The sequence below is a fragment of the Calidris pugnax genome, unplaced genomic scaffold (assembly GCF_001431845.1).
Source record: "Calidris pugnax isolate Ruff unplaced genomic scaffold, ASM143184v1 scaffold125, whole genome shotgun sequence".
In the NCBI taxonomy this organism is placed as follows: domain Eukaryota; kingdom Metazoa; phylum Chordata; class Aves; order Charadriiformes; family Scolopacidae; genus Calidris; species Calidris pugnax.
In genome coordinates, this window is record NW_015090906.1 from 4,678,691 (window position 1) to 4,701,328 (window position 22,638).

The window sequence follows — 22,638 nt, forward strand, 5'->3', positions numbered from 1 at the left end:
TCCCAAGAACAGACCACATGTTTAGTAGGGGAAGGACAAATTGTGATAAACAGTCTGGGATTTCTTGCTGTGCAATGTAGCAAATACATTTTATCAACCCAGATAGTTGCTGTTCTGCATACGCAGTTGCAGGTATCAACCCACATGGTTGCTGTTCTGCATATGCAGTTGCAAGTATCTTGGAAAAGGTGAAGAATTGGGCTCTATGATTTTGAAACAGATGTTTCAAGAGCAAATCTCTCCAAGTCCTTCAGTGCACTTTGGCATGAGTGTTTCCTAGTATCCTGTTAAACACAGAAGATGATTTGGTACTAAAGCAAAGGCAGTATTTATCTATGGAGCACGGAGCAGCCCCTGGGTGAGCAAGGCATTTTATCCACAACAGTTTCTCGAGAAATCTTACTTGTTCTCTGTGCCCTGTTGCATTTGGGTTTGGGCAGTGATCTCCTGGCCAAAGCCTTGATGCCAACAGACCCTCCAAGAGGACCTACATCAGTGAAGCTGCACAAAAGCTTTCATGGAAGGGACAAAGGGAGATTTACCAGGAGAGAGAGAGAGATAGTAGGGGCTGTAGCATCCCTTCTGTCTGCTGCTCTCGTTAGCAATTACTAAAGTCTTGTTTGCACCTTTCTACATGCTGAGGGAGAAGATGCACATTTGTGCAGTCTCCCATAGATACGACATCTTCATTCACCCCCTGCAAAAAGGTCTGGTTTGGATCACACTCAAAAGAAGCTCCCTTGTCACAGGACCATCACCCTTGTGGATGTGGGACAGGAGAGTCTCTGATAGCGAGGAGCAGAGGCACTAACAGCATCCTCTGTGTCTTTGGCTACGACTGATGGATGCAGCCGTAGCACCACTTAAAAACATATCACATCTATTCCTTAGCATGCCTGTTGGGAAGATTTCATTCATTAAGGATTTATAAAGGAAAAGTAAATGTCTAGCACATAATAAGCATGATAGAATACCACAGACAGTTTAAATCTGTTTTTCCATAATCTATTCCAACTAATTCACCAGAGTAATTTCTGTGGAAATGGCTGTAGAAACACTACATAAAGTGTGATACTTCCCTGATCATTTCCGGTTTTCCACTGACATTTGGAAGACCAAATTTCACTGGAGCATGGCGAACCCAGACAATTTAGGACCAAGAGAAAGCTTTTCCAAACCTACCAGCCTTATCCTCACAGTTTTTTTTTTTTTTTTTAATCAAACTGTCCATCCCTCAGAATCTCATCTGTCACTCGGAGAAACTGCAGGCATGCATACATCAAAAAACAAACAGAGTGTGGCTTTATGATCACTAGCAGAATGCCTTCAGAAAGCCAAAATGATACCAAGTGGCATCTTTTCTGTGTAGGCAGAGCCCCCAGATGGTGCCTGAGGTCCATCGTTATGCACCAGACAAAGGACCATCCCACAGTGATGGTCCTTCTCGAAGGCCTGTCCAGCCACAGATTTCACGGCTGCACAAACCCGTTAAAATCTCGCCCCGTTGTACTGACCTCAGCTGTAGTGGAACAGCTCTGGAGTCAGTAGCTCTGATGTGTCAAACCACTTCCTACACACGACGGCACGCTCCGCCACACTGAGCATTAAGTTTGATTTCCTGGATAAAAGCAGCCTTTATTCTCTCGCGCGGAGCCAGCCAGTGAAACGATGATTTGCTGACCAAAGCCCTTGCCACGTCCTCGGGGTGATACTCCCCACCAGCCTCACCAGGCAGCAGACCTCTGCTTGGCTTGGTCGCCACCAGCCCGTCGCTTCTGAGAAACTTCACCATCCTCAGCGTTGTGGAAATAAGATGTGAAGAAGTCCCATGGAGCTCAAGTGCCTTTTGATGTGGCTCTTGTTGGGATCTGTCAAGGGGAACAAGCCAGGTAAAAGACTATTTCTGGGTTTTGGGGCGGGAAAATACGATTTGCTTTCTTGCGGTGGCCGCTGGAGGATGTTCACAACATCCTGACTCCTCTCAGGTAAGGAAAGTTGTTAAGATCTTAAGGAATTTGTGATTCTAAGGAAATGAAAGAAATAGGTTTTGTGCCCACAAACCATCAGCTACAGACAATCCAGAGCATCACAGGATATTTTTTGTCTGAGTAATGCATGTATCCTCCAACCCATCGCTGGCACAGTGGGCAGATCAAAGCAGCCTTGTGCACCTTAGGTAGCTCTTTGAATTTTTTTTTTTTTTTCCATTTTGCATGTAAATTTAGGAAATATAAAAATAGACACTGAAATGTCAGTAACTCTGTAGGTAAAATTGATAGCAAGGCTGTTAGTTAAAAGGTGCCATCCAAATTTGCTATGGGTACTATAGACACCACGTATTCTTTCAGCCACGTCTCCCAACCAGTAGTGCCTATAAACTGTGAACAGAGGCAGCTAATTCATTCAGCATAATTTTACACATTTATAAATTGTGATACTGCTTATATTTACTGGCTTATTTATTGTGACAAGTGTGTGCATTGAGAAATGGTCTGATAATGTGTTAGCATATTTCAATTTAAACTGCTTTGTTCACAGGGAAAAAAAAAACCAACCAAAACCCTCACATTTTCAGTGCTCCATAAATGTGATATTTCCTTCTGTGATATCTTCTGATGATGTCCAGGTTGAGAGGTATGAGCAGATGCAGCCTAAGGCAGGCTCTCAGATACAATGGTGCTGTAACTGCTAATGGATCATCTCTAGCAGGGCTGTGAATTTTACTAGGGGCAGGGCATCTCGAGGGAAAACTGTGCTGCTTAGAACGGAACTCATTAATGCAGGAAGTAACCTTCACAAATGTTTAACCCCCAGGTGATTTTATTCTCCTGAAAGGATTTTCCAGCAAACACTGTATACCTTTTCCTTCACGGGGCATTTTCATTGCCAAATGAAGTGCCAGTGCCCACGGCAAGCGTTTAAGTGCTGCGTGCGAGAGCGTGGCTGCGAGCTGTTCAGCCAGAGATATGTAAATAGGATGGGTTTGGGGATGAGTCAGGTCCCCTGTATCACACTTTCTCTATTACTGTGCCCGGGACGTGCCGTGAGGTTTCTTGCTGGCAAGTTTCATTTATCAGAAATCTTTCTGGTTTTTGGAAAAAAGTGAGGGGTGTTAGAGCAGTTGCGTTTTGTGCTATTTGATGTGATTTAATTCTCTGGTGAATTAATAAATGCATAGCCTTGCATTCTTGGCTGTATCACTAAGCACTTCTTCCCTCAGCTTCCTGTCTTTACTTTCAATGTCTCTCCCAGTGTTTAAACATAATATACATTTTTTTTTTTTTAATTTCTTCCTGCAAATAATACGCTAGGGTAGAAACACCAGCTTTTAGCAAATTAGGGTTTTTTATTGTAGAGATAGGTGCAGGATTGTGGCTGTAAGACCTATGGGTTTTGAATCCCTTAGGAGGATCAACAAGGAGACCTGGGAACAGACAGAAACAAAGAAAAGGGAAAGAGGCTAGGTCAAACTGGTCAAAAATCAACTGTCTCATTTCATACGATGCTATTCATATTATTTTGCCATAGTCTTTTCAGCTCATCTCAGCACTGCAAGTCCAGCTTTGTAAATAGATCCTGCCATAGACATTGTTTGCAAGAGGGTTTCTCACAAAACGCACTGTCTGGAATAAACAGAGTTAGGGGAATAAAGAAATGAAACTCCTTTGTTTTGTGGGACCGTTTCACAGATGGATCTCAAAGTGCTTTCAGAGGGCAAAGTCCTCTGGTATATATCTGGGGAAACTAAGGCATGGGATGATCATTCATTTAGTAAAAATTAAACTATGCATTAGTGCTGAAGAGGATAAGAGAAATGTTTATTTTCTCAGGGACAGCATCACATTTATCTCATTGACTCTGCACAGCAGCAGTGCCTAAAAGCTGCAGGCATGGAGGAGGGTTGAAGAATGCTAGGTGAGGGTCAAATACAAGATAAAAGCTGGTCAGTGCTCCTATGACCTTTCCCTCTTGCTATTCGTCTTACAGGAATACACTGAATAGATTTGCAAGTTAAACCTGGAAAGGATTAAAACTCACAAAAGAAAGAATTTCATTCAACTGAATTTCATTCACACAAGATGGGTACCAGATCTCAGTCATTTACATGAGAGGAATTTCTTTCCCATTATACTTGCATATTAGTGCCCGCTCCCATGGATTTGCAATGCAATGCAGAATAAATTAAAGTTGTCAAACATATACAAATGTTTTTTGTAAGGTCAACCAGAGAGCGAATACTTCTAGAAGCCTTCCAGCTACAGTGGCCCCAGCAGCAAAATGCCCAACATACAGACACAGTCAAAAAAATAAATTGCTAAAATTGTGATCCTGCTGAGGAAAAGCAGATGTTACAGACACAGATCCTGCAGTATATGCTTCTGCCAGATGGAGAAGTCTTCTCCCCACCTCATCAGATATGAGGTGTTATGTCTTTCCCTTTTAGCACAGCAAAACCTCCAGTCTTTAGCTACTCCTAGAAAGTCACTACCTATTGCCTTCATAGTCTTGTAATTTTGGTCTCCCTGCTTTCTTCCTCAATGTTCAGCTTTGTCTCTCCTGTTTTTCCTTTTGCATTAATTGTGTCTTCAAAACCTGGCTTTAGGATGTTTTCTACCCATAGTTTCCATCTCCTGACCCTGGTCCTGAATCTTGGCTTACTGAGCCCTTGCTCCATCTTCTCCAGTGCTTCTCCAAAACTCACATTTCCAAAGTCCTTCCATGACTTCCTTCACTTGACTCCCTGTTCTTCAACCCTGTCAGGGAAGCAGCACTCTGTCATCTGCTGGTTTTTCTTTATGTTCTTAATTTGTAAAGTGCAAGCCCCCAGACAAAGAACATACAGCCCACTTCATATGGAAAAATGTTTCATGCATTACAAGGTCATAAAATTGATCAACAAATAATTTCCATCTCACTCTTGAGAGCTCCAGCAAAAAGCTCAGTGACCATGCTAAGGCCACAACTCAAAAGCCACATTTGAAATCAAAAGAATCCCACCAGACCTTTTTTTTACTGTCACCCAAGACTGGGTCACATGCTTGTGATCCAGTTCTGTTATTTTCAGGGGGGATAGTCTCTACTGCCCTTCCAACCCAACAAAAGGCAAGGCTGAGAGAGGTCTAGCCAAAGGAAAGGATCTGAATTTCTGCGGCTGTTTCAAAAGTCGATTTTCTTTCTCAGCAATGTTTTTTTTTCCCTTTACTGAAGATGTAGGTGTTGCTGTTTCAAAAGTCAATTTTCTCTCTCAGCAATGTTTTTTTTCCCTTTACTGAAGATGTAGGTGTTACTGAAGTCACAGATTTAAGCGAAAATGTAGCCAAACCTATTCAAAACCCGAATGTCACACACCAAAACAAGGCTTTCACGTATGATATTCTCAAAACTAGACACTATGTTCTGCTCCCATACCATGTGCAGCGGTTGCCTATAAAGAGTTTGAGCTCTGTGGCTTTACCACAGAACCAAGAAGGTTATAAACACCCAGAAACAACAGAATAAGAAAAACAAACATTCGCCGTTCTCCACTGTGTACATTTTCTAAGCAAAGTACTGTGCTCGGGCTAGTTTTTTCCCTCTCTCTACCTTAGGTAACACTCTCCCTGTTTCCTAATGCTCCCTCTTCCAATTCCACATTTGCAGTCCAAGTGCCCAGCCCAGCCTCCCTGCCTGGGATTCATCTCACTTCAGCTGTCTGCAGCACCAACTTTTCCACCGATCTGGACATGTGGACCCCATGTGTAGCCAGGGGACAGAAAGTAGCTCTTTCAGGGAATAGTTCATCTACCAGATCGCAGATAAGGGTGCAGTGAGTCATGTCCTGTAAGTCTCCTTCTAGTGACTTCGCAAGGAATTGAAATGTCAGCTTTTTGTCTTCTGAGTGGCACTCGTTCTATGCCTTAAAATGGGAGTAAATCAGCAATTAATGGGGATGAATAGGAAGAGGAGAGACAGACGTTCAGTCAAGAAACATCCGGGTCGGTGGAAGACACAACCACCTCTGCAAGCTGCTTTGCTGGGAATTTACAGCAAAGTGAGCTTTAAAATTATATCAATGCATTAGCTAAGCCACACTAATTACTGATGTGAGCATGTAAGAGTGTTCTTCCACCACTGCAGCCAATGAAAACAGAGAAGCACCTGTAAGCATTGCTTTGGGAAACTTAAGTTGGGAGTATGGTGTCCTCTGGAGAGGTCTGCCCAGCTCCACTCCTTACAATGGAGCTAAGAAGGCAGATTACTGAGGCAAAATTATGCTTAGCATGAGAAAGCTTAGTCCACTGTCAAACCAACTCTAGCTTTTCTGTATATGGAAGTATTTTTTTTACATTAGATTCCACTGCCTGAGTCAATGGCAAACAGCTGGTTAGTGTGATTAAGCCAAGATGTAAAAGAAGTGTATCTCTCCCAAACCTAATTTCTTATAATCCTAGAAAGAGTTAATAGGCAGCTCCTGCTGGTTCATATTCCAGTTTATTTTACACTGTTTTTCCAACAGAGACATCTTCTAGTACAGCAAATGCAACAGGCATTGAACTGCCTGGTCCTCAGAATAGAACATGCCTCTTCTCCACTGCTAGGACTATTACAACCCATCTCCCAAACCCCATAAGGCTGATCTTTCCTCCATCACCCTTTGCGTTAAATCTTGTGCCTGGTGATTTCATCTGCATTGCATTTCTGTCACTTTGATTGCAGATTCATTACTGCTAAGATGACTTTGTATGATGAGCTCTACAGTATACCTAACCATAATCTCACAGGCAAATTACCATAAACTTCAGGCTTGCACCCTCGCCCCCGAGCTGGGATCTGTTGGCAGCTTAAAAATCCACATAGACAATAAGTGATATTAATCGGAGGGGAAAGAAGCAGGCAGAGCTGTAGCTGGTTTGTTAATGGACCCTCTTGGAAAAAAAACTTTTAAAGTTAGAAAAAGTTCATTACCATTTCAGTCCAGTTGTTGGTATCAGTTCCTTCTCTTCACCCATATCGGTTTGATCTTCAAGAGACCTGTTCTAGTCAGAGAGCACGTAGTTTCAGGCAGCGTATGAACCCCCAGGGCTGAATTAGCTTTTCAGCCACATCAGTGGAAGTGTCTTCATTTTTGCATCGTTTGGCTTCTTGGTATCTCTAGGGAAAAGCTCTCTTCATCTCTGAACTGGGCAGGTGTGTGAACTGCCTAGTTTCTTCCACTGCTTCTACTCAGATCTTCAGAGCAGCTGGTTTCCTACCAATCCCATCTTATTGCCTTTGTATTTAGGGGAAAATTGCACCTATTTTTGCACCTTGCCATTTTAACGTGACATCTGAATAATGTCTGCGCTGGTGACACATAGCCACATGACAGAGGAAATTCTGAATTTAGGTTATTGTGGCATGACTCACTATCTGTCTTTACCTGATACTAAAAATACCTGTTAGAAATTTTTCTCATTCACTTCCTCTGGACAAAAGGTGTTGTTCTGATGCCTTGTCTAACGCTGCTCTGGCAACTCAGACATGGAAGAGAAATATGGCAGGAGAGCTTCATAAATCCTAATACTAAAAGCACATCTAGTATGAGCAGTTATGTGTTGGGTGAGTAAAGTATTTGAATGAGAAACCTCAGGGAAGAAACCCAAGCACTGAAAAAACCTGATGGTGATTAAGCTAGTGGGTTTCTTTCTCCTGAGCCTAAATAATGATGCTAGATGCCGAGGGTAACCAAAGACAGTTAAGCTTGCTTTAGCACATGGCAATGAACTCGCAAAAGATGGGGCATGGCCAGGTATTCTGCTTGGCACCAGCTTCCAACAACTCGTACGTGGTGACGTCTGGCAGCTTATGTGGAGGTCCCAGATGCCCTGAGACACCTCAAACAGCACCAGGTACCGTACCTTAAGCAGGAATAGCAGGAATTCCACCTGTCTTGTGGCTCAGATCACGAGGAGTGGCTTCCAGGTCTCAGAAAACTTAGCAAACTTAATTTTGGGAGCACACCAGAAGATGCAATAGTTACTTTTTAATGTTTTTGTTTCACAGGTGTCTATCATCTGAGTTCACTAGTCTCCTCTTAATTCCAAGGGCGTGTGTCCATCCACTACATAATAATATTTGCTAACAAATTGCCAGAAAAGCTGTAGGTACCAAAAATCCACTAATATGGGGAGAAATGTAGCTTTCCAGCCATCTTAAGAGAGCTACATGTTCTAGCAATTCTGCAACAGATAGGAGTGCTAATTCCCGCAAATGCAATTACACCGTCCTCTCTGCTTGGCCCCTTTCAAGGCATCATTTTAGTGCCTGTAAGGGCAAAGGAATGGAGTCACAGGGCAGTTTTGGGATGTAGGAGATGAGAATGGTAGGTGGGAGGTGATGAAGCTTGTGAATGAAGGAAGACGACATGGGGCTCGAAAGAGAAGGAGATGGGGCGACACAGCACCTTGTCATGGGGAAGGAGAACTGGAAGATGTGGGGAGGGAAAATGAGGAAGCAAACAAAACCACAAGAGATTTGAAGGCGGCGTGAGGGCAGTCTTAAACCAGTCCTTGCAGGAGCGTAGCCCTGGAGCAGCTGTGGAGGGATGCAGAATCCAGAGGAAGGCTGGGCTGTGCAAAACTGGGCCACCAGAGGCTACAAGGCAGGTTATGCCTAGGTGTGCTGGCCTTTCAAAGGATTTACACTTTCATATCACACCAACCCAAATGAATTGACAGACTAATTCCCAGCCAAGTGCAAACCAGCAAAAAAGCAAAGTTGATCTCCCCTAAAAATGTAAAAGTTCAGAAATCTAGTCAACAAGTAAATCCACACTGCCATTCCCTAGTTTCCTGGCTTCTTCCCATCCTTTGGCTCTTTTTATCAACCACACGGCAGGGATGTTGATATTTTAGGGGCAGACCATGCAGTTTCCTCAGGCACAAAGACTGAACAAAGTTCTAGAGATGATTCACTCCAGAGGTAATTCTGTGCGGGCAATTTGATCCAGACCTCACCAGGTCTGCTTCCTCTCTGCACAGTCTTCCTACACGATGCCAGGAGGCCCAAGTGCCATGAAATTCCCCTGCACACCCGTGTGCCACCACCTGTGGCCTCTGCAGTTTTGGAGGGTTATTTATTCTTCCCTGATGGGAGTTTAAATACAGCAATTAATTTGAACCTGTGATGCTGCTAAATGTCAAAGCACTGAGAGCTCTTCTGGGTTCAATGGCCAAACTCTAGCTTCCATTCTCACAGGGACTTCATTGAGTGTGTAGTCATTGTCACAGGTTATTATCACATCTAATGCCACAATGTCTGGCTTGATGATTAGGATGATTAGGTACAAATACCTGACCAAAACAGGAAGTTTAGGATTCAAATATAAGGCAAGAAAATACAGAAGTAATACTGATCAGCATGTTGGGTGCCTACCTGGTTTTGAAAGATGGGTAGAAGACTACTTAAAGAAAAGCATCTCTGAAGAGATACAAGATAGTTAAAGACAGTGAAGAGGAATAATGGCAATTTGAAAGATTCATGCAAGGCTCCTCCCAGTGTGAGGACTGGAACAACAATAAGCCCAAAAGCTGATGAGTTTGATATCAGATATGTTGGTGAGGAATCCTAGCATGGGACAAGAAGCCAATGGTTTGAAAGGATGTGATGGTCGATAAAGGGAAAGTTCTTGAAAATAGAAGTAAAATATTTGATGTGACAGTGAAACAGTTAGAAGTCAACAGAGGGAAGCAAACAGAAGCCCACAATAAGGCCTAGGAAATTCATCTTTCCAAATGCTTCCAAATGCATACAAGCTCAGAAGAACCCTAACTTAATTTGATCATCAATTAAAACAGTTGCCCTTTATGATGAGTAGGCTAAATGCTGTGGGTTTTCTTAAGAAGAGACTAAAGAGTTGTAGGTTTGAGAGCCTTGTGCTGAGATTCAGATCTGCAGTCTGCTTCAAAGAGACTTTTGAAGTCTTGAGGGAAACATGCTTTTAGCTTTCAGGGAAAGTGAGAGTACATGATCTCAACTTGCTGCTAATCTGATAACTCTTTAATTTTAATCACCCTGACAGTCTGTGGTAAACCATGTGGTTAACTATTTCGGGTACAGTCGCTTTTCTCAAAGCCACAGTCTGGTGTAGTTTACAAGGCGAATCCTTTGATAACACAAAGACACAAGGGGATTAAAATATCCCTTACACAGCTTAAGCTGTTAAGCTGCTCAGGATGCTTTTCGTTGTTGCCTTCCTCAAACTTTGTGACTTTTGCTAGGCGGCAAGATAGTGAAAAGTAGAAAGGGCAGAAAATATCAAAGCAAGAAAATGATGGGTGGCTCTGGAAGAAAAGGGCACTGCAGGACTGGGTCTGGGAGTCGCTGATTGGGTTGCTGTTGGCAAGGCATGGCTTTGTTTCAAGGAGAAGGCACTTTGGGAGTCAAGGGCAGATGCCAAATGATGAACAGCTATCAGGGATTCAAGGCCCTTTTGCAGTCATTCTTGCTAGTTCCTAAGGCTGCATTAATTACGGCTGCAGAAAATGTGAAGACACAATGACTAAGAAACTTGTAATCGCTGTCATTATTATGCATAAGCATAAAGGGCCACAGAGCCTTAAATAATCATAAAGTAGTGACTTTATCAACTTCTGGGTCTCCAGCTCAGCTTCAGTGGGCTTTTCAAGAGCACTGGAATGATCTAACTTAATTCATTCCAACTGATTGGGAAATATATTTAGATGTGATTTGCTGATGACACAGCACTTCATGTCCTTGTTTTGGGACAAGTTATATTTAGGTTTGCAAACTTATTTCACAGTAAGCTGCTCTTTGGTGTGCTCAGACATAACTGAGAGTCTACAGTCTGAAGAAGAAGAGGCTGAGGGGAGACACTGAGAGTCTACAGTCTGAAGAAGAGGAGGCTGAGGGGAGACCTTATCGCGCTCTATAACTACCTGAAGGGAGGGTGTAGAGAAGTGGGGGTTGGTCTCGTCTCCCAAGTCACAGGAGATAGGACAAGGGGAAATGGCCTCAAGTTGCACCAGGGGAGGTTTAGATTGGATATTAGGAAACATTTCTTCATGGAAAGGGTTATCCAGCATTGGAATAGGCTGCCCAGGGAAGTGGTTGAGGCACTATCCCTGGAGGTGTTCAAAAGGCGGGTTGACATGGTCCCCAGCAATATGGTTTAGTGATTTTTATTGCCTCTTTCTTATTTATTTTTTTGTCAGTTAGGTTGATGGTTGGACTAGATGATTTTTAAGGTCCCTTCCAACCTAGAAGATTTTATGATTCTATGATTCTACTCCCCTTTCCAATGTTTCCTTACAGATGATTGCAACTTTTAATGACTTAGACCTAGACGATTTTATGATTTTATGATTCTACTCCCCTTTCCAATGTTTTCTTACAGATGATTGCAACTTTTAATGACTTAGTTTTGCATATTACGCCTCACTCCATAGATTCAGGGCTGCACACTCTGGTGCAGCCAGCAGCTCTATGAGGTAACTGTGTACAGCTTCGTTAAGAAAATGTCGGTAGCGTTTCATGTTGCCCATCTGCTTGGTGCAGAAAGAAAGGGCTCAACCACCTGCTTCAGGCAGGAGAGGCAGGAGCAGGCAGATAGGCCTGGTGCCTCCCCCTACAACTCCCAGCTGCTGCAGAACATCGTTGCTCCAGCATCGTTCCCCCTCTGGAAGAAACACAAGGGACTCCAATCAGGCCCTCCTAATTAGAAGTGTAGACAAATACAGGCTTCACATCACTTGGTGGTCACTCTCCCAAGGGATCTTTCTGCATCCTGAACAAATCTATACTTATGAAATCAATGGAAACAACTAACTCCAATGTGCAGAAGGCTTTGGATAGTGGGATTGTTCTAAAATGAAAATAAAAATTGTTCACTTAAAATAACTAATAGTTTTATCAGACACTCAGAGCCTTTCCTTGGCTTACAGACAATCAGAGAAACAAAGTTTTGCTACCCTTATGTTCCCTTCATGACATCCAGTTTCATCCCTCAGCTGCAATTTTAGCCCTCTGGCTGGGAGCAGAATTTGTCTTACTTAACTGAGCTCCGAGCAAGACAAGAAAGCCCTTGGTGAATAAGGCAGATGCACAGGCTGTCCTGATTCTCAGGCTTTCTATTTGCAGAAGAATGCCCAGATCTTCCAAGGACCGAATTTGCTGATGTTACTGCTGAAACATATCCAGTGGGGACCAAACTGTATTATGAATGTGACAGTGGCTACAAGAGAAGACGTGGCCAGTACCCAGGAATTCAGTGTCAGAGTATACAGCAGGGTGCTTCTTGGGTCTACAAGGAATTTGAATGCATTGGTAAGTGATTATTGTGCTTTTTCTACAGTTGTAGAGGTGTTTTTCAGATGATGGGTGCTTTGTCTTTGCTCTGCTATTCGTCCTGCAATAATTCAGCAAATACAACTTTTCCCACAGATGAGAAAATTTTGTTGTCAATGGCTCCCACAAGGGAGTTAGACATTACACAGAAGCCAGAAAGAAAAACACAGAGCTCTGCACACCAGAAGCGAGGAAACCTTACAGAATTTGACCAGAAAGGTGAGTAAGAACCTATTCATTACTGTAACACTTCTTCCACTGATTTCCATGGAAGTAGTGTAAGAACAATGATTAATTTTTAATTATTTTAACAGACAGAGAGAAAAAAAATTGCTATAATATCCTGGCTGAACAAGTGATATAGTGTAAATGAGCATTTTATATCCTAACAGAGTTAGGAAGGCTTGGTATATCCTCTTGTCTGTATTTTGTAAAAATACATATCATGTTCCTTGAAAAAGCAGTAGGTAAAATTTATCTGCTTTAACCATGTGCTGTCTTGTGATCCCACAGATTTTTGTGGTCCTCCCAAGACTATTCCTCATGCCTCTTTAAGCCTGAACAAGCAGTATTATGTGGGGCAAGTATTGCATTTCAAATGCCAGAGCGGTTACGATAAGCGATCCCCCACCTCTGGCACTCGCACGTGCACGAAGGTGAATGGCAAAATCTTCTGGACCCCCCTTGACCTGCAATGCACCAATGACAGCAGCTATAATGACACGTGGCCAGGTAAGATGGTTGCTTTGGCATCAGATTGGTGTCATGACCTGTTCATGCAGGGTCCAGGCCTCCCAGCTCAACACATCAATCTTGCTTGGGGTTTGGAACGGAGACATCAGCGACTTCAGGGCTCTGACACTGATGGAGATGTCATCTCTGTCATGTCTGGGGAGGATATAGCTGCATCCTATCCTCTTGGGTGTCCTTTCATACTAACTGCAAAATTGCAGGCATTTGTGAGCAGACAGAGACACACTGTCATGTACTGGGAAGAAAATCATAGAATAAGCCTTTCTCTTTCTCTTTCTTCCTGGCAGCTATTGGTTATCTATTGTCACTTCACAGTAAGGCACTCTATAAAGGCTTTGGGTTTTAGGATCCAGAATTTAGCTGGTCCATAGCTAAACCTGAGCAATGTGGCTAAGTTCTTAATTTAATACTCAGGGTGCTGTTTTGACCAAAGAGACAGCAAGTAGCCCGCCAATATCGCACTGCAGACTTTATGAACCCAGATTGAGGAGGACTAGCACCATTGTGGTCTGGAAACTTGACTTGGCTTAGGGAGCCAGTGGGTCTGCAGAACCTCTGCCTCTTGATTTTATGCTTTCAGACATGTTAATGAAAAAGAAACACAAAAAGACCTTCATGGCCTCTACATCACCCAAATTACCTGCCTTTTCTGATAGCATCTCTCCAAACACTACAATCATTGAGTTCAATATGCAGAGAGAAAACAGAGCCCCTTTCCCAAGCTTCTGTGATAGCACTGCCGGTCTTGGCCTCTCTCTGGATGGCAAGCAGAGCTATTGTAGGTGGAAGGGCCCAGCTGTCCATCATCTCTACAGTCCTCAGGCTTTCATTACCCTTCCAACCTCCTCTGAGGTAGGGGAGTGCTGTGGGCTAGTTTTACAGAGGTAGGAGCCAGGGAAAGGTTCCCGAGAGGACTTTTCCTACCAACAGAGAGTGGAAAAAACTGTGTTCCGCCAGTAGTTGGGCCTTTAAGGGGACATTAATCTTGCAGAACTGTAGACATCTACGCATAGATGCCTACATCTGAGTTTGACTGCCTTTATAGCCATCACAAAGGAATAGGTGTTGATGTTACCTGCCCTATTTCACAAGTCTATTTTAGCCTGAGAAGAATCACACCCTTTAACGGGTTGTTTCTCCCCAGTGACTATAGCAGAGCCCAGATGATTATCTCAGAGGCCACATCTACGTAATGGTAGGTCAGATGAATGCCAACCCTTGTGACCCATCCCAGGTCATGTGGTAGAGCAGGATGCTTTGTGCAGGCCCTTTTGCCTGCAGAGTGACCTTTCAGGTGACGTTCGGCCATCGTTGCCTCTCCTTGCTGCTCTGACTGTAAGAATGAATCACCTTACTCACTAGACACGCTATTTCAGCATTAACCCAGGACCTTTTCCCCTTCTTCATAGATCCATCTGTTTCCCTGTGGTGCCCGGTTCAGATTGTTTCAGGTACAGTAGTGACAGTTTATTGTTTGGTCTTTCCTCCTCCTTCAGGACAGTCGTTTTTTTTCCATTGATAATTTCGCTTGGTGCTATGAGGATGAAAGAACTTCTTGCTATGATGGAAACAACCCATCGAATCACCAGTCCTATAAAATGATATTAAATAGTCAAAGATCACGAATATTTGGAATTTTAAAATTAGGATTATGAAAAACATGAGATTGGATGATGAAATAGGCCATCTAGGCCTTTCATTCAACACAACAATAACTCCAGTTTCCTGCAAACGTACACTGACATCTGAGCAAGGTCAGGTCTTTGCAATTAGCGCACCAAATATTTATTCCCCTAAAATGTAGCCTTTCTCTTTGTTATGATGTTATGTCTTTTATGGGGGTGGATAAGAAATATCCTCCCCTTTCTCAGTTCTTATCCCAGCATTCAGCACAAAGAGATTTATCAAGAGACCACTCTTACAAGACCTCTTGTTAAAAACCTGCCCATATCTCATAGTGGCTACAATTTAGAGCTTCCTATTCAGGTTAAGGGAGAAATTCAATGAATTTCTTGTACCAGGGAAGTTTTGGATTACATTTCTGGGGAAAAGGAGTTCCCATTTGAAGCCATCTTTCCAAATCCTAGCTTGGCATCTTGAAAGTCATCCTTCCTAATGCCACATGAAAAGAAGATCTTAGCTGGATCCCATTCCCTGGAAGATGCAGTTCACTTCATGCTCACTATTAATAGATATCAGATCAGCACATATGTTGATATCCAGGCTGGAAACATCTATTTGATGGCCAAGAAACAAACATGGCAATTATTAAGTTTGCTGCGCAGTGGGACAGCTGTCAGACCTAGCCTGACTCTACCCTCGTCACTGCTTTGTTGCTCCTCACCAGAAGAGCAAATCGATACAAAATCAAGAATTTGTCTCTCTTCGTAGGTTCGACTTATCCACCCTCTTCCTCCTCAGTGACACTGCCAGTGACAGGTATGCCATTTTGTTAATTGGACTCGGACTTGACCGATCCCCCCCCAGCACTCACATTGCCTTTCAATTTGCTGTTCTACTAAAAAGATCTATCTCTGTCATAAGAGCTAATAAATATACTTCAAGACATGTGTATGCCCATGTATTGGGTGAGAAGTCTGTAAAGTGTAAATAGAGACTGTTTAAGCACTTAAGCATTTTATAAAGAGGTTTTAAAAGACTCATAAGGGATGCAAAAGAAAATAGATTGATCAATAGTCTAGTTTTTAAATTAAGCAATTTTCAGATTCTTTCTCTGAGACTTTCTGTGAATTCAGTGAATAGCTTCAACTGGAAAAAAACAGGAAAAATGTAAACATTTAGATGATGTGTTTCTTTCATATTTTCAAAGGGGTAAAAAAAGGATGGGCGAATAAAATATTTTCTCACAGCTGAACTGATGCAGTTAGATCAGTCTGAGGAGATTTTCTTCTCCCTCTTCCTCATCTTCCATTCAATGATTAGCTGCTAAAATAGAAATTGTCTCTTACTGTGCGTATACTCAAGACTTTGTACAAGGGCTCTCGATTCCAGCTGGAGTCTGCTGACAACTGTAGCACACATTGTAATAAAGAGGAATAATGGAGTGAGATAAAGGAAGGGAAGGAGAAGTATTGCAAATTATGCCAAGCACAGCAGCATCAGTAGCCCCTGGTTATTTGGCCATGGACGCTCTCTAGTTGCCCAGGTCCTCTCTGACTGGGTCCTGTTTGCCCCAGGGAGCAAAGAAATGGGGTGACATGGAAGAACTCTTGCCTCTGAGCATAGGAGCAAGATGAGCCCCTCTCCCAGGTCTTGCCTGTTTCTCCCAGTTGGAGTAATTGCAGTAATTAAGATAACGCCAGGTGCTAACCATGTTGATTTTCTGTTTTAACAGCTGTCTTTTTGGTTCTGCTTATCATTCCTGCTGTCTTTGTGTGACTCGCCGAGTAGAGAATACAGTAAGCAGGAAGGAGCCAGGAAAATGTGGAATCTAAAAAAAAAAAAAAAAGGAAAAGCTATCAATTGGATCAGCCATCTCACTATTGCACTACTTAGATTTCTGAATACCTTCTTAGGTATGAAATGAATGACCCTGGATTTTGGGTTGCCTGGTTCAGCTACTAAATACTGGCAGAAGAAGAGGAGGAATCAGCTTTTGAAATCAAAAAGCACGCTTTGTCCCAGCCATTGTGGAACTGAGAATGGCAGTTCAAATAATGGGTGCAAAATGAATCCCATGGGGAAATTAAGGTTGATTATGCAAATATGTTGGTTTCAGATAGATTACACAATCAGTCTTCTTCTCTCCGGCTAGCCTGTGGGAAGTCTCGTGGAGCATCTGCCACCACGACCACGTAATTCTTCCTCCTTCTTCCCACTGATTTCTCATGTCATGATTTTCTGTGTCATGGCAACTTTGTACTTCAGACTTCCTCCTTATGAGGAGTCTGGCCTCCTCGCTGTTTCTATTACTACACTGAGATGCACAAAGGCTGTTCCTGTTCACACACTCCCCAGCCTACGTAATCCAAGATGTCCCTATTTGACACTTGGGAGTTCTCCTCTTCTCCTCTCCCTTTTCTAATCCTCATCCCCATTTCTCTTCACGTTCCTTACTAATTACTGATAGGCTCTGGTTCTCTGCTGAATGGGTATTTTTCTCAAAAAGGAGGAGGACCTTGTGAAACCACATCGTTGATGCTTTTTTTTAGCCAGTTCATGATAGAATAAAGCCATAGAAAGCACAGACAATGCTTTGAAACATGTTTTAGTGAAGATAGTCAGCTGTGGTGCAGATTGGCTGGGCCATTGTGGGATTTCTGAGAATATGATTGGTGAAAAATTGGCAAGAATGATCTACGTTTCACTGGCCCTGTGGTGGAACAAGTGATGAAAGAGCCAACACCAGATGGGATAGTAACTGAGATCCTAAGCGCTGTCTTCTGCAGAAAGTACTGTGTAGTTTCTCACAGTAGCTATAGAAGAAGCCATAGAAAACCTGCCTCTTCACAGTCTTTTTCCTGCTGTTAAGAAGACTTCTCGGGGAATTGTGGCATTCAGATCCAAACTTATGAAATCAATGTCTTGCCACAGAAGAAAACAGATTGCACCAGTGACTCCAAGACCAGCTGTGGTAAACAAGGAGGAAGCCTTGGACACTCAAATCCAACGTGTGAAGGAGGCAGAAAATATTATGGCTTAATTCTTATGGGGACAGAGTGACTTTCCACCTACGGAGAACGGATGGAGAGACATCATTGACAGATGGGGAAAGAGCCCTGCCTGAAACTGCTTCCCAGAAACACTTCTCCTCCTCCTACCATATAGCAGATGTATTGCTAGTAAAACTGCAGCCTCTCCCAAGCGACCAGGTGTGCATATGGACCACTCACCCAAGCACATTAGATGACAGCCCTGTCGTTACAGCCCACACACCATCTTCCCCACAAAGAGAGATACTGGACACCTGATGTCCCTCCACCCCTTTCCTACCCAGATGGTCCAAACCCGGTCACACTTTTCTCCTCCTCACACTGTTTCTTTTGGAAAAGGAAATTAAACCCGTTTACCCTCCCCACATAAGCTGAGAATCTTACTGGACTCCCTCATGGTTCCGTATACACACGCATTTTTCATCACCCTCCTCTTCCCAATTATTTTAGACTAACCCCTTCCACAACAGTTGCTACATTATTCCTCCAGCTCAGAGAAGGGTGCTGCAGTTGAATAATTTGTCAGCTCCTTTCGTAGCTGCAGAGCACCAAAGAACCAAGCTCAAAGGCATTTGAGGACAAACTCAAGCATACACAGTACTTGACATGTACCTATATTACACGATCACAGAATCACCATGGTTGGAAAGGACCTCTGAGATCATCCAGTCCAACCTCAAAAAAAAAAAAACCAACCCAAAAACAAACAACAAAAAAAAACCCAAACACAACACCTCACCACATCACACCCACCCACAAACCAATAATCTCAGGCACTAGAGCATGCCCTGAAGAGCCACATCTACACGTTTCTTAAATACCTCCAGGGATGGTGACTCCACCACCTCCCTGGGCAGGCTGTTTCAGTGCCTGACCACCCTCTCAGGAAAGTCATTCTTCCCAATATCTAATCTAAACCTCCCTTGCCGCAAGTTCAGACCATTTCCTCTGCTCCTGTCATTATACACTTGGGAGAAAAGGCCAACCCCCACCTCTCTACACCCTCCTTTCAGGTAGTTGTAGAGGGCAATGAGGTCTCCCCTCAGCCTTCTCTTCTCCAAACTAAACATGCCCAGTTCCCTCAGCCTCTCCTCATAGGACTTGTTCTCTGGACCCCTCACCAGCTTGGTCGCTCTCCTCTAGACACGCTCCAGCAGCTCAATGTCCTTCCTGTGGTGAGGGGCCCAGAACTAAACACAGTACTAGTGTATACCCACAGTATTAGTGGGTATACCCACTAGTATTAGTGGGAATTGGTGAAGTTTGACTAGTCTTGTGCCACCTTTTCGCCACGTTCAGCCTGGTAGGATGGGGTTCATCTGACAAAATGCAAGCATCTATGTCTGACAATGGGAAGAAACAAGTCCCTTTAGAAAACAGTTCATCTCACCCCATTGTCTATATATATTCCTGTATGTGAATATTTATTTATTTGTGCCACATATATATATATATATATGCGCATATATGTATATATATGCGTGTGTGTATATATATATATACACACACAGAGAGGTCTAAAGGTACCTGTTTCTCTGCATTTACTCTAAATGGTGCCCAGATTGACCAGATTAACTACAGATGTTTACATGGCATATGTCAAAAGCAAAATGGGATGAATCCCTTCCTTATAATTCAGGAGGCATGAGATCTTAGTGTAGCTTTCTATTTTTTGACAGTGTGTATGTGCCATTGCTTTACTGATTTGTATTCCAGTTGAGTTATTCTCACTCCACAGCCTTGGTATTTATACTTCCCATGGCTTTTTTTTATTCCTTTTGGAATAGGATTTATTTGTACTACATATCTTTATAAAGATGGATGTGTAATGGTCTATTACATGCGGTTATTTTGTATGGGAGCAAACAACAGTCTGTATTTACGCAATTGATGATAGGTTTTCACACCTGTCAGATGTTTCAAAGGCTGCAGGCAGTGGTACTGAGCTCTTCTGCTTCATTTGGTTGATGCACGTTACTTATTGCTAACATACCTCTGTTAAACGCTGCAGTTAGGCTGGCGAGGCTTGTCCTGCTCAAGCATTGGAGAAGGCTAAATGTTTCATCTGCTCTTAACATGCACATTTTTATGCAGATAACAAAAGCAGAGTCATATGTCTCCTATTGCTCCACTGTTTTTTCTTCCTTTCCCTAGCCAGCTTGGCTCACAGGCTCGCTCTCCACGTTTTGGCTTTGTTTCTTGGAAATTAAGGGAAACACACTGCTGGTAAGGAACCTGTAAGCAACAGTGGGTTACAGGCTGGACAACTATTATGGACTTTAATTTTTCTAGGTTTTGATGTCTACATAGAGAGTCTGAACCCAGGTCACCTCCAGCATGGGAGCTGTATATGTACTTTATGTATATATACTTTATTGGGAAGCTGTAACTCGCAGCTGAGCTGTACTTTACCTCTCGGTAGGGCTTGTTGGCTGTCTGGGAAAATGCTTGTATCTGATGCTTGAGCCTTCAACACGACAAAGAGCACATGGGAACCAGTAGGACCCAATCTTGTAGCAAAAGACCACCACTGGAGGAGGCTGTGGCCAAAGGGGCAGCATCACTGTTGTGCTTTCTTCGTGGCCACTCTCAACTTGTTTTACATGAGAAGTGCTGGTTGATATTTTTATTTTGTAGACTTTGATTTTCTCAACATGGATGTATCTAATAAACTATAACAATAAAATGTTCTGGTTGATTGAAAGGGAGCTTGTTCTTGCTCTTGATCCATTATCCAAACTTTGAAAAATACCAGATTTATTTTCCATTACCTTCTAATTTTAACCAAAGGTGTGACAAACTCAGGAACGTGTTTCAGGTAGGTTTATTCCAAAGACCTGTACTAAAGCTCACATCACACATACACTATCACAGCTAACCTTTAAAATGCAGGAGGAAACTAAAAATATTTGAGCAAAAGGATATCCAGCAACATAGTCTCCAAAAGAGCTAATGGAAGCAATTAATAGATTTTTACAATCTAAGGGCAGTGGAGCTCCTGTAGCCCTCCCCAAGGGATGGAAACACACATACTCCTGCACCATGACCAGGAAACCCAAGTGTCAGAAAATGTGTTTTTCCAGAAGTCTGCTGTGTAAGAGTCAATTTGTCCATTGCAATGAGTCATCATATGTGCCTTCATATAGGTGTGTCTGTATGTGAGCTTGTCCCATCACAGTGGAGACAAGAGAGACTTAGATATTAAATGCAGGTATCCACCCTGGTTGAACAGTTTTCCAAACCCCATGGATTACTTCAACAGGACCTCCATTGACTCTGCTGGGAGCTCACATGGCAACCCCTACAAATTGATCTGGTTGGCTAAAGATGGTATCTTAGACACCACAGGGAGTCAGAAGCGTCTGCATAGGGCTGGAAGCTGCAATACAGGACCTATGGGAGGCCTGTCCTCCTCTGCACTGGTAGCTGAAAGCCAAGCAGCACCATAGCACAGGAAATTGGGTTGGAATGGGTCCAGAAGAGGGCCGTGATGACAATCAGAGGGCTGGAGCACCTCTCCTATGAAGGCAGGCTGAGAGAGCTGGGGTTGTTCAGCCTGGAGAAGAGAAGGATCCAGGGAGTCCTTATAGCAGCCTTCCAGTACCTGAAGGGGGCCTACAGGAGAGATGGGGATGGACTCTTTATCAGGGAGTGGAGCAACAGGATGAAGGGTAATGGTTTTAAACTGAAAGGGGGGAGATTTAGATCAGATAAGAGGAAGAAATTTTTCACTCTGAGAGTGGTAAAACGGTGGCTGCCCACAGAAGCTGTGGATTCCTCATCACTGCAGGTGTTCAAGACAGGGTTGGATGGGGCTTTGAGCAACCTGGTCTAGTGGGAGGTGTTGGAACTCAATGATCTTTAAGGGCCCTTCCAACCCAAACCGTTCTATGATTGTTTGATTCTATGCTTCTATAATTCTATGATTCTATGATTTGTTTGTGCCCAGCCTGCAGAATTACCCACACATGTAAACACCTACTATAAGATGCCCCAATAAGTGAGCTGGAACCCAGCCCTAGGAGTCATGAAGACTTGCAGAATCTGTTACTCACCTCTGTAAATTCATTGCTAAAAAAACTGATAAAAATATTTCCTGCCATCATAAGACAAAATAATTTCTAAAGTTTAAATTTAAGTATTTTTTTGGGGTTGCAATGACAAATGAAAATAATAGGTGGGTAACCTATGCACAGGTACTGGTCAGTGGCCCGTGTCTTAGACAATTTAGACAGTAGCTATAAGGCAAGGTTGACAAGGAGTGCAAGGAGGCGGTGAAACAGTACAGATCAGCCTCTGAGTCACAGCCTGGGCACTGCAGCCACCTACACCTTTTCTAGATTCGTTTTTACATTTTCTGTAAGAATAACAGTGCAGCAGTGCGAATGTGTGCTCACCTGGGGAGCATAAAGGCATGTGAGCAAAGACTTCAGGACGCCAGCTCTACCAGTGATTTCAAGGTCTCTAATTCCCTAATTATTTTCTCCTCCGGTCTTTCTGCAGAAGAAATTCAGGGAATATATTCCCCAACTGAAGTTATTCCCTAACTAAGTTTCATTTTTAAATCTGCGGCATTCATGCTCATACCAAATATGATCCTTTCTGTCAAAAGACTCCAGAGGAGTCATTCCAACTGTGGGGAGGTCCATGTGGGAGGAGGGTGCAGTCCGTGGCTGCAGGGCAAAGAGCTGCTGCATAAAACGTTTAGGTCTTTTGCCAGAAACGAAACTGGTTCTTCTACCCCACCAACAGTCTCCACCTTCCCTCATCTTCGTAACACAGCCCTTTCCACCACCTGATGTACTGCTAGGACCCAGATGTGCAACTGGTCCAAGAGGTCCAGCCGGGTTGAGGGCTCCCAGAGCAACGCTCAGAACCTGGCGACCCT

The 22,638-nt window shown here is 43.2% G+C and overlaps 1 protein-coding gene across 2 annotated transcripts; it reads left to right on the forward strand.

The window, feature by feature from the left end:
- The first annotated feature begins 1,750 nt into the window (after window positions 1-1,750).
- Window positions 1,751-18,483, forward strand: LOC106892155 (interleukin-2 receptor subunit alpha-like). Of its 2 annotated transcripts, XM_014949135.1 has the most exons (7): window positions 1,751-1,889; window positions 12,118-12,303; window positions 12,421-12,543; window positions 12,838-13,056; window positions 14,487-14,528; window positions 15,469-15,516; window positions 16,433-18,483. In XM_014949135.1, exons 1-7 carry the CDS (start codon window positions 1,829-1,831, stop codon window positions 16,474-16,476), a joined length of 723 nt encoding a protein of 240 aa, XP_014804621.1. In that variant the 5' UTR covers window positions 1,751-1,828; the 3' UTR covers window positions 16,477-18,483. The 2 variants fall into 2 exon arrangements, with proteins under 2 accessions (XP_014804621.1, XP_014804623.1); XM_014949137.1 differs by lacking the exon at window positions 14,487-14,528.
- The last annotated feature ends 4,155 nt before the right edge of the window (window positions 18,484-22,638 follow it).

What these genes read in the sequence shown, in the direction of transcription:
- LOC106892155 (XM_014949135.1), top strand. Translation starts at nt 1,829, where the DNA reads ATGGAGCTCAAGTGCCTTTTGATGTGGCTCTTGTTGGGATCTGTCAAG. An exon ending in CCCGGTTCAGATTGTTTCAG is followed by an intron (nt 14,529 to 15,468) that starts GTACAGTAGTGA and finishes CTCTCTTCGTAG; the next exon opens with GTTCGACTTATCCACCCTCT. An exon ending in AGTGACACTGCCAGTGACAG is followed by an intron (nt 15,517 to 16,432) that starts GTATGCCATTTT and finishes CTGTTTTAACAG; the next exon opens with CTGTCTTTTTGGTTCTGCTT.